The sequence below is a fragment of the Mustela erminea genome, chromosome 9, assembly GCF_009829155.1.
Source record: "Mustela erminea isolate mMusErm1 chromosome 9, mMusErm1.Pri, whole genome shotgun sequence".
NCBI classification, from domain to species: domain Eukaryota; kingdom Metazoa; phylum Chordata; class Mammalia; order Carnivora; family Mustelidae; genus Mustela; species Mustela erminea.
Window position 1 is genome coordinate 107,869,311 of NC_045622.1, and position 11,581 is coordinate 107,880,891.

Sequence of the window (11,581 nt, forward strand, 5' to 3'; positions counted from 1 at the left end):
TGAGTTTGATGGGGTGGGACAATGGATTCCAATGACAGGGACTGGGGCTTGGGAGTCTGAGCGCTCTGGGTTCTGTCCTGATTCAGCCTCTCCTGGCCCGGTGAGCCTGGGCACCACACTTTTTTGTATCTCAGTTTCCTCTTCTGTGGAAAGGAGTTAAAGAGTAATACCTCCTTCACAGGGGCAGTGGAAGAGTCAGGTGAGTGAAAATACACAGGCACAGAGAAAGGCCCCCCAGCCCATCGTAAGTGCTCAGGAGACGTTAGCTGGTGTCCCTGTTCTTATCCATGTGGCTTCTCCCAGGAGCCTTTGCAACTGGAGACCTTTCCCCTGCCTGCCTCAGTGACTCCGCTTCATTTACAACAGAGTCCCCACCTGGTGTGCAGACGCGCCGGCAAGGAAGGGGCTACAGACGGTGAGAGACCCGCTGTGAGGACAGCCCGGCCTCCCCTGACAGTCATCACAGCCCTTCCGTTCACTCCAGCATCCCACACAGGATGATCTCAACTTCCAAGCGGGACATTCAGGGCCTTTCTCAGCTGGCGCCCCCGATGTGCTTTTCTCATCCAGGTAGCCCAGCAATCCGGGGCTGCCAGAGGCCCCAGCTTTCTCACCTGGGAGGCATGTGTGGTTCTGTCCGTCTGGAGCACTCTCCCCTGTACCTGTTCTCAGCTGGGACCTCTCTTCCCCAGGGAGCCTCTCCAGATGCCCTCGGAGTCATTTTGGCCATCTTTCTATAATCATAACCAGCCAGGCTGCTGCTTGCCCATACAGTGCCTTTGGGCAAGGAAGGAAAAAGCACCCTTACCTCAAAATGGTTTTCTTCTATCTGCCAGTAAACCTTTGGAATAGATGTGCTGACCTGTAACACTTACAACACGGAGGGTGTCTGTCCTGGTGGAGCCCTGATGACACCAGACCTGCTACTTTGGGAACATTTCCACACACTAGGCACTGTGCCCAGTGCCTTATCTCCAATACTGTCACAGAGTTCAGGACAGAAATGATTCCTTTTTTGTTATGTTTGTTTTGGGAATGGTTCATTTTCTTTTCTTTTCTTTTTTTTTTTTTTAAAGATTTTATTTATTTATTGGACAGAGAGAGAGAGATCACAAGCAGGCAGGGCAGCAGGCAGAGAGAGAGGGGGAAGCAGGCTCCCCAGTGACCAGAGAGCCTGATGCGGGGCTCAATCCCAGGACCCTGAGATCATGACCTGAGCCAAAGACAGAGGCTTAACCCACTGAGCCACCCAGGTGCCCCTGAATGGTTCTTTTTCACAGGTGAGAAAAGTGAGACTCAAAGGCTAAGACCAAGGTCATGTAACCAGTAGGTGGCAGAGTCATGATTTGAACTCCAAAGCATGGAAGCAAGTAATTGCTTTCATTAAGTCATTGTCACCCAGGTAACTGCTTCCACATCTGTCCCAGACTTTATTGTGAGCTCCTTGAGGCAGCGACCACACTCCACCCACTGCCCAGCTCTGGAAAGGTATAGAGTGGGCACAGAGTGGACAGCAACACATGCGTGTTGGAAGAAGCCTCTTTGCAAGGCACTGGCGACTCAGAAGCTGGAGTCTGTTTCCCTGTAGCTGAAGCTGGAGGTATTTGAACCAAGGAGCCCCAGAGCCCACTCCCCATCCCCCCCCCCCCTGCCTCTTAGTCACTGAAGGCTAATATTTGGTTTGGTGCCTACTTAGGGTCTGTCTTTGCTTCTGCAGAGAAACCCTGTCCCAGGCCCTAATGATTCCAGAAGATTCCAGTTAATTCTTGAATCCAGATTTTTCTGAGTCCAGAATTGTGCTCTCTGCTGAAGTGGGGCAAAGTTTATAAAAGAAGACCTACCAGCCGGGGGAGCTAGGAAAGCAGGAGAGGCCTATCAAGGCAGATCTATCTTTTTTCCTTAAAGATTCTACTTATTTATTTAACAGAGAGAGAGAGCACAAGCAGAGGGAGCAGCAGGCTCCCCACTGAGCAAGGAGCCTGATGTGAGGCTCAATCTCAGGACCCTGGGATCATGATCTGAGCCGAAGCCAGACGCCTAACCAACTGAGTCACTCAGTCACCCCTATCAAGGCAGAACTTAAAGGCAAGTCTGAGGTTTCCAGGAGGACCCAGGACAAGGTGAAGGATGTTCTTGGCCAAGGTATGACTAGAGGCTAGGCCTGGAGGAGGGCAGTGGCAGACAGACATCTTGGCCAGGGGGGCCAGCACTTGCTTTTCTTTGGATAGATGACTTTGAGTCTAGTACAATTCTTTACTGCCGCTTAACACCAGAAACCTAATTATGACTCTGTGGTTCTCTAATTATGCCTTTTGCCTTTTCCAGACCTCTACTGGTAAAAAGTGGGGTGCTATAAAAATAGCCTCTCTTCCAGCCCAGAGACTGTCATCCAAGCTGTCAACTAACCATTGCAATCTTCATCGTAGAAACAGGTTTCTGTTAAAAATAAAATAAAGAGAAGCTGACAGTGATGCTGTGGTTTCTTCACTTTACATTCTTTTAGGGCAAGGTCCTGGAAATCAGCCTAGCCTAAGGCATGGGAACTTCTTTATTCAAACAGCAGTGTGACTCAGAAGCTACAGTCTGAATTAAAGTCCTGGCTGTGTGACCCCGAGTGTCACTTCATCTGTCCAAGTTTCAGTTCCATCACCCCTAGATGGTGCCCATCTCCTAATTTAATGTATGTAAAGCCCTTAAACAGTGGCTGGTACACAGCAGACTCTGTTAGTTGTTATTTTTATTACTTCTCCAGATATGTCAACATAGCTCTGAATAAAGTAACAAACAGTCCTGATTCTCTGCTAGTTTTGAGAGTTTCATTTGCAAGTGCTGGGTGTCCTGCTGTGCTCAAGAAAACTGGGGGTCAGGGAATGGTCCTCATCGGAGTCAGGGTGTCTTCTCCTTGTGGGAAAGGCCAGAGGTGAAGCTGGCGACTCAGAAAGGGGCCGGGGAATTGAGCACCTCCTTATCGGATTTGATTGTCCATCCAGCCTCTCCCTGCTCAGCCGGAGCTGGTTTCCCTCCCCCCAGCTCTGGTCCTTCCTTCAGTGTTCAGGTCCTGCTCCAATTCCAACGTCTCACTGTGCACCCCACGAGCTCCATGAACCCTATCTGCCTTGTTCACCCATGTTGGAGATAATGCTCCATAAATGGGGCTGAATTGAATGAAAAGGGACGATTTAGATTTTCTCAAAGGGAAAGAGTGGAGCTGAGGGGGCCAGTCTGCGTGGGGAAGCCCAGTCAGTCAAGGGGGTGCTAAGAGAGTTGTGAGCCCCTGGGAAGGGCAGTGGAGGAGGCTGATTGGGGCTGGGCCCTGTTCCTCGTGGTGACAGGCACAGCAGCTATTTTGGGGCATCGGCCTCGTTCTCAAACGTGGGATATCTGGCTTTCAATGACTGACATACAACCTGTGCCTTTTAAAGATATTTTATTAAAAAAAAAAAAAAAAAAGGAAAATCAACCAAACAAAAAGCCCAACCCAAGAACTCTTGGTTCTGGAGTCTGGGAGCAGCTTAGGTCTGTGGGGAAGGTGGAACCTGGAAGACAGATGGTGTGCGGGTCTCTGATCCCCGGGGAGGAAGAGCAGGAGCCCCGGGAAGCTGACAGGCCAAGCAGCCCTTCCCAGGGCTCAGCCCCCCTCTGCGTGAGGCCTGGGCTCACCCACTTAGAAAAGACTGGTCGGGGCGGAGGGCTCAACCCACAGAAAAAGGCAGGGTGGGCAGTTCCGGACAGGTCCCAAACCTCTGGTTAAAGTCACCAGCCGGTCAGGAAGGAGAAAAGGGTGGCCCGGGGCTCGATCAGGCCTATCAGCACCCTCCACGAAGGCGGGGTTCAAGTCACCCTGGGGAGGCAGGCTCAGATTGAGAGATGCTGCCTCAAGGACTGAGCAGTAGGGGCCCTGACGAGGCAGGAGCTGCGGGCAGTGCCAGGCAGGACTCCCCGTGGACAGGGTAGGACGGAGACACTGGAGAGCTCAGTGGCCAGGGGGGCCGCGGGGTAGCGCCCGGATGGGCCGGGGCGGAGGATTGTCCAGGACCGGTTCGGGCCGGGCCCGCACGCCGCCCCGGCGCTTCTGCTTGCGCAGCAGGTAGCTCGAGTACTGCACCTCGGGCATGGCCAGCTTGAGGCAGGCCTCGGTGGCCGGCCCGGCGCCGCCGCTGGGCAGGTCGTAGCCCATGATGTCCACCTTGCGGCTGGGCTGCCACGGCTGCAGCTGCTTGGTGCGGATCTGCGCGGCGGGCCGCAGCACGGGCTCCTCGCCGAAGCAGCGCCGCAGCAGGCGCTCCCGGGCCTCGCGCAGCTCCCGCGCCTCGCGCTCCACGCAGGCTCGGCCGGCGCTCGCCACGCGGCGCCAGAACGTGGCGTTGAAGTGGTCGTAGAGGCCCGCGTCGAGCGCGTTCCAGGCGCGCGCGGCCCGCGCGAGCGCCGCGGGGATGGCGGCGAGGCGCGAGCTGGCGGCGCGCGCGTTCAGCTTGGCGTAGAGCACGTCGTCCAGGTCCCAGGCCAGGAGCCGCCGCAGCAGCACCAGCGACTCGTCGAAGTACTCGGCGATCATGACGAGCGAGAAGACCTCTTCCACCTGACGGATGAGGCCCGCCAGGTAGGCGGCGTCGTCGCGCGGGCTGCGCTCGTTGTCGCCGCCCAGGTCGTAGGCCAACGTGTTGTGCGCGAACATGGCGAAGTGCTCGCCCGCGCGGTAGTAGGCCTCGGGCGCGCGCAGGAAGGCCTCGAGCGACGCGTTGGGCACGCGCCGGAAGGCCGGGCAGTACTGGTTGTAGTAGCTGAAGAGCGACTCGAACATGGCGGCCGGCTCGCGCAGGATGGTGACGTAGACGGTGCCGGGCGGCATGAGGCGCTCGAGCTCCGCGCGGTCGAAGCGCAGGTGGCTGGCTAGCACGTGCGGTGGCCGCGTGGCTGGGTGCACGAAGTGTGCCGAGAAGTTGCGCGGGTAGCAGAACTGGTGCTCGCAGCTCGGGTGCGGCAGGGCCACCGTCAGGTTGTGGCGCTCGGCGAAGCGGAACAGGATGTTCTGGACGGTGGTGCCTGCAGTCTTGTGCGTCTTGAGGAAGGCCACGGTCATGTGCTTGGGGCGGGGCGGTGATTCCCGCAGAGGCGGGCAGCTCAGAGGAAACAGCTTGGGGTACCTGTCAAGTCCGGGGTGGGGGAAGTGTGCGGGGAGGGGGGGAGGAAGTGTGTGAGGGGCGCGTCTCGACCCCTGCCCCTCCCCCAGGACGGTAAGATGGGCCACATGCACGGACCAGTAGAGGGTGTGGCAGGCAGCCTCTAAGATGACTCCCAGTGATCCCTGCTGGCCTCTGGTATTCACTCTCTTGTGCATTTCCCTCCCCCTGAGTGTGAGCAGGATTTACTGTTGCCACTAGGGAACAGAATAGGTAGAAATGAAGGTAGAAATGTCACTCGTGAGGTTACATTAGAAAGACTATGGCTTCTATGGGGCGCCTGGGTGGCTCAGTGGATTAAACTTCTGCATTCGGCAGAGGTCATGATCCCAGCCAGGGTCCTGGGATCGAGCCCCGCATTGGGCTCTCTGCTCAGCAGGGAGTCCGCTTCCCCGTCTCCCTTTTCTGCCTGCTTCTCTGCCTACTTTGATCTCTGTCAAATAAATAAATAAAATCTTTAAAAAATAATAAAGACTATGGCTTCTATCTTGGTGTCTCTCCTCTCTCTCTGGGATAACTCAGGCAGGGAGAAGCAAGCTGCCGTTCTGTGAGCAGCCCTGTGTGGAGGTACCAGGTGGCAACAGTCCAGGAGGTACTGGGCCCTCAGTCTGTCAGCCTGCTTGAAGAACTCAATGCTGCCAGCAACCACATGAGGGCGATGGGAAGGGGAGCACTTCCGGTCAGACCTTCAGATGAGACTGCATCCTCAGCAGCCAGCTTGATTGCAACTCCCGGTGACCCTGAGCCAGAGATCCCCAGCTAAGCCACACGTGGATGCCTGACCCATAGGAGCAAGATAGTAAATGTTTGATGTGTTGAAAACCTAAGTTTTGAGGTAATTTGGCTACACAGAAATAAGATAACGAATATAAGGACAGAGGCCCCTGGAGATCCTTGAGAAAGTCTACTCTACACACGAAGAAACTGAGGACCAGAAGAAAATTCATTTACGTTTTCTGGCAACTCAGATAAAGTCACTATATTCTCTTGTTCTCTGTCTTCTTTTTCACTTTTACTCTTTCTCTGGCTCCTCATGGAGGAAGAGTCCCCACAGCATGGGCTTTGAGACAACCTATTTGCTATATGATTCTGTTGTGTTCCCTGGAGCCTCGTTCATTCAGCCAACAAATTTTCTTTTGAGCATCTGTTATGTGCCAGGCACTATTCTAGGCTCAGGAATTTTGCTAGTATGAAAAACGGAGAATACTCTTAGCCTTCATGAAGCTTTCATTTCTATTTCCTTATTCCTGCAACAAAGGTGTTGGGGATTACAGATGGCCTGTAAGTTCCCTTCAGACTCTGAGTTACTCTCATTTCTTTTCTAGCCTCGCCATCGTGTAATGAGGACTACTCTAAGCACCCTTGAGAACACCACTGAGATTTCCTATCTGTGGTCGGTTTGGGCTCAGGGTAATATCTACCCAGATGCCCCACTTGAAGACCAGCAAATCCTCCAACAAGGAGAACTGAGCCCAATCACACCTTTCTCAAGGGCAGATCATGTAGGAAATGGGAAAGTTGAGGCCCTGAAGAGTGCAGGGATTTGCCGGGTTCACAGAGCCAGGAGTAGGGCAAGGGGTCCTATTCGTTGTCACATGGTATCCTGTATCAGGATGGCTGACTGGGTCGCCCATGTCTTCATTCCCATTCTATAGACGAGGAAACAGGCTCAGAGAAACAAGGGGATTTGCCCAGCACAGCAGAAACAATGAGAACTTGTCTGCAGTCCTTTGGGGGAGGCACTCAGACTATGATGCCGTGGGAAGGACTTGGACTGGATCAGAATCCCAGTTTAGTCACTGACTAACTCTGTGCTTTCAAGCAACCTTTCAGTGAAGACCAGTGCCTGCCCAGGGAGGTTGTGTGGATCTAAAGAGAACGTATAGAGGGTGCCTGGGTGGCTCAGTGGGTTAAAGCCTCTGCCTTCGGCTCAGGTCATGATCCCAGGGTTCTGGGAACGAGCACCGCATCAGGCTCTCTGCTCAGCAAGGAGCCTGCTTCCTCCTCTCTTTCTGCCTGCCTCTGCCTACTTATGATCTCTCTCTCTCTCTGTCAAATAAATAAATAAAATCTTTAAAACAAATAAAAATAAAGAGAATGTATAGAAAGCACTTTTAGAATAGAGTGAAGGAGCAAAGTCCAGCAGAAGACAGACTCTTTTGGCAGATAGAAGGAATGGGAAGGAAAGGTCCCAATTCTGTTGCCAACCAGGCGAGAATGCAACTTGCCTGGGTCCCGCCTGCATGCCCAGGCCCCACCCCCTTACCAGCTGAGCTGTGCCCCCTGGTGGATGAGGAGGCTTACGGTGCTGCACCCTAGCACCAGCAGCAGGATTTTCCTTCGGCTCATCATCTTGGTGGCCTGCTGCACGTGCTGGAGGATGGGGGGCATGATGGGGTACCCACCCCTGGACCAGCCAGGGCCTCGCTATCCAGGACTCCCTTCGCCGGCACTCATGGGGGCTCCTGGGGCTCTGGTAGCAGGGCCAGTATTCCTGAGAGGCCTGGCAGAAGAAGGAGGCAAACAGGTTTGCGGCAGGCAGAGGAGATGGGCTGTGCGCCCCAGCAGGACTGCTGCAAAGAAGAGCTCCAGAGGGTGGGGTGAACGGAGAAGCCGGAGAAGATCGGATTCCTACCTCCCATTACCAAGACCCTATCTCCACCCTGCTCCAGATAACTGAGTCTTGGGTGGAATTACAGGCTCGGGGGTGTGGCCAGCCCTTCAAGCTGTAGCCCCTCCTCCCTTGAGCCCGGGCTTGGCTTCCCTGCCTGGGCCCTAATTCGTCTTTGTCTTGTGGTCATTTGTATCTATCTCCCTAGTAGGCTTACCTTAGCACCAGGGCTTGGGTTAAAGCACAGAAGTCTCGATTCAAGGTTTCCCTCCTCCAGGGCTCCTTGCCTGACTGCTTCAGCCAAGAGCTCGTCTTGACTCCCCAGAGCCTGAACTCAGAAGACACTGACTAGACCTGTAGTTTCTTGAGTCTCTTGACACGGGCAAGGGATTACTACTGCGGGCTTACAACATGTACTACACTCTTACATACCTACTTCCATTTAATCCCCACCACCCTCTAACATAGGTGTGATTCCCCATTTTGCAGACAAGGAAACTGAGTCTCTAAGTGATGGTGCTACTTGTCCCATGGTTACACAGGTGTTGGCAGAATCAGGATTCAGACCTGCTCTTTCTGGTTTCAAAGCCCATCCCCCTTGGTGTTATGTGTGCTGCTTCCACAGAGAACTGATTTCCTCATCCCTGTTCTAGACTCTGGCAGTTCTGCCTGCTTTTGAGCCCTGAGCCTTCCTCGCTGGGCACCTGTCCTGAGGACCCAAGACCAATAAATCCATGAGGGAGAGAAAGGAAGGACTTGAAATCCCAGAACCTTATCTGGATTTCATCCCCAGACACCCGAAACCCTGGCCACCCATCCGCTGACTCTGCAGGGAGAGGTGCCTGGCCAAGGCCATGACATGGCAGCCTAGGAGAGGGGTGGGAGTGTGGGGAATACAGAGGCAGTCCTGCTTGTTGTCCTGCAGAGACTCTCCAGGAGAAGGTGGGCTTATCCCAGGTGAGTGGCAGGAGTGAGAGGCAGAAGTGAGAGTGAGGGCCTGGTTTCCCGCCAGGCACCTGTCCCCACATGAATGCCTTGGCAGCGCTAGTGGAAAGTCAGCTTCGGCAACAATGCCTGTCCCCCCCACTAGGGTAGGGTCTCTATCTCAGGGGCCTTGGTCTCCAGGTCTGGGTTCAGGTTCAGCCTCACATACACACCTCTTGAAAGGGGAGAATGAGCCGGGAACTCTACGGGCATTTGCACGTATATGGAACTAGGACACCTGGGTCCCAGGAGGGATGAGGTAATGTAAAAACTTTTGACCATCACTTTCCCCTGGGGCTTGGAGCTTGGTTTCCAGTCCCTCTTCTTTACCGCTACCTCCCCCCGGCCCCTCATTAATCCTGGATTACATTTAAACCTGTTTGGGTAGAAAGATGTCCTGGTTATGCCTTTCTTTTTTTTCCAGGCCCCATCACCTTGTTTGCTCCACCAGCCTGCAGACAGACTTAATCTGCCTGGAGCCAAGGGAGGTGAAGGGTACAGCCACAGAGGGCCAATCAAGGGCAGAGCAGAGAAAGCCTCACGGCCTGCTGTGTTTTCAAGGATTGCTGGGGGCAGAGGAGGGCTGGCTTTGCCTGAGTAAGGAAGCCCGCAAGAGCAAGTCAGAGCCGATAGCCTCTGCCACTCATCCTGCCTTGAGGATTTGGTGACAAGGTGGGAGTTTCTCGAGGAGGCAGAGTTGGGGGGGGGGTGTCAACCTATTCTCATCTGTGCTACACTCACTAAAACTACCCTGTTTTCAGTGGACTCACTGGGTCACCCAAGGAGGTCAAGCCTGGAGGGAGCTACATTGGGACTTTCCCTGGGGAATGCTTCAACCAGGCCACACAGAGGAGGAGGACAGAGTGCCAGGTGGTCCTCTCCATCCCACTCCCATCCATGGCTTAGCCCTGGGGACCCAGCCAGCCAGACTCCAGGCTGAGGTCCCGCTTGGAATAGGGAATCATCAGCACTCCCTGGACACCAGCCCCCCAGGGTAGGCACCAGTTTCTGCTTGGCCACCATCAGGGACAGGATGCTCACCACCTTCAGATACAGCCTGGTCCGTTTCTGAGCAGCCTCGGCTGTCCCAAAGTTGCTTCTGGGACAGCGAGGTCAGCCCACCACCGTTAATGCCCTCCTCAGCTTGCCTCTTCTGCCTTTCACTCCTCACAATTGCTAGTGCTGCCCTCCTAGACCACACGGGTCATTTTTCTCCATGACAGACCTTCAGGTATTTGAAAGCAGTAACCTTGTCTCCTCTGGGTGGGCACTCGGCCAGGCTAAACATTCCAGGTCCTGAGAGAGGGTGCTGCTTGGACACTGGAGGAGGCCTCCCTTCCCTTGGCAAGTTCTCTCCATGATGCCGCCTATGGAGCTGGAGTCTGAGCACTGGCATCCAGGGAAGGGGACTGGTTGGGGCTGGATTTAACCTCTGTAATCTCCAGGCTGGCACGGGGTGGGTGGTGGTCTCCTGCGGTCCTGGCTCCAGCCCATTGCATGCTTCAAACGACTCCCTCTGCATCCCCTGTGTCTTCTCCATGCAGAGTTTTCCCCAGCCGTCCCAGACAGGTCAGGATGCCCAGCCTCATCAGAATATCAGTGCTAATTTTAGTCAGAAAAATTTACCTCAGGCTGCTGCCTGGTTTTGCAAATTGCTTTCCTTTCTCCAGGGAACCAAAGGGGGAAAAAATGGTCTAGCTAGCCAGAGCTTTGAAAACTGGCCTGGACACCCACCCACTCCCAAATGAGCCCTTTTCTCTCTCCATCCCAGCCCTAGGGCCAATATGGGTGCTTTTAGAGGAGGAGGGTGTCCTGGCCTGGACCACCAGACCTGACCGTTGGATGACCTGGAGACTCCATCCTTCCTTAAGGATGGCACAGCCCAGTGAGTAGGGAGGGAAACAGTCCAGGGCACTAGAAAGGAAGGGGCCAAGGACTCAGGGGGTTGCATGTAAGTGGCCCAGGAGATCATATTATCTTTCCACCTCTCTCTCTTTTCCTTCCTTTTTCCTCCCAGCCCGCTGCCAGGTCCCCCTAGCCCCCTCTCCCTGCCGCCCACTCCCACGTCATCCCTGTCTCCGAATTCCCCTCATCCCCCTCTCTCCATCACTATGGCCCCTCCAGCCCCCCTCCCCTCAATTTCATCCCCCACCTACTCCAGAGATCCCGTCACCAGGATCTGGTCACCATAGGGGATAGGCCAGATTCCCCCTCTCACCCCGGGGCCTCCCTCGCTCTCCAGGGGGCAGAGCACGCGCCCCCGCCCCCCCCCATGCACTCCGGGCACTAGGCCCCCACGACACTCTCCCGCCCACCCTCGAGCTCCGATCTCTGTCCTGATCCGGTCCACCTCCGTCCCCCAGCCCCACGCAGGCCACTGCAGTACTCACGCCGCGGGCTCTGCCTCCGACCCGGGTGGGGGGTGGTCGCCGCTATCTCCCAAACCTTGTCCCGAAATCCAATGCGAATCGGAGCGCGCCGGGGGCCCTGAGCACCGAGTGCCGGTTCGCTCGCCTCTCCGCGCCTGGATGGGATCAGGTGGCGGCTCCGCTCTTCTCCGCTCTGCCCGCCGCCCGCCCCCCATCGCACACCGGAGGCGGGGCGGGGGCGGGGGCCCGGCAGCCGAGAGCGGAGGGGGAAGGGAAGGGAAGCGGGAAGGGGAGGGGGCAGCTCTGACTCGTGGACTGCCCAGGAACAATCTCCGTGTGACCTTTTTGGATGCGGGTATCAGCTGGCAACCTTACAGAGACTGGACACCCATGTGGTCAGCTCCTTGCCCTCACTCTACAGAAGGGGAAACTGAGGC

At 55.4% G+C, this 11,581-nt stretch overlaps 1 protein-coding gene across 1 annotated transcript; it reads right to left on the reverse strand.

Annotated features, from left to right (window-relative positions):
• Positions 1 to 3,416: 3,416 nt before the first annotated feature.
• Positions 3,417 to 11,366, reverse strand: GAL3ST3 (galactose-3-O-sulfotransferase 3). Its single transcript, XM_032359632.1, has 3 exons — positions 11,166 to 11,366; positions 7,447 to 7,683; positions 3,417 to 5,144 (listed from the first exon to the last, which is right to left on the reverse strand). The coding sequence occupies exons 2-3, from the start codon at positions 7,569 to 7,571 to the stop codon at positions 3,974 to 3,976; spliced, it is 1,296 nt and encodes a 431-aa protein (XP_032215523.1). The 5' UTR covers positions 7,572 to 7,683; positions 11,166 to 11,366; the 3' UTR covers positions 3,417 to 3,973.
• Positions 11,367 to 11,581: the final 215 nt, after the last annotated feature.

Bases quoted from the DNA above. Each gene is read 5' to 3' on its own strand.
- GAL3ST3 (XM_032359632.1), bottom strand. From the start codon at position 7,571: ATGCCCCCCATCCTCCAGCACGTGCAGCAGGCCACCAAGATGATGAGC. The intron at 5,145-7,446 runs GTAAGGGGGTGG...CGGACTTGACAG, and splicing joins CAGGGGGCACAGCTCAGCTG to GTACCCCAAGCTGTTTCCTC.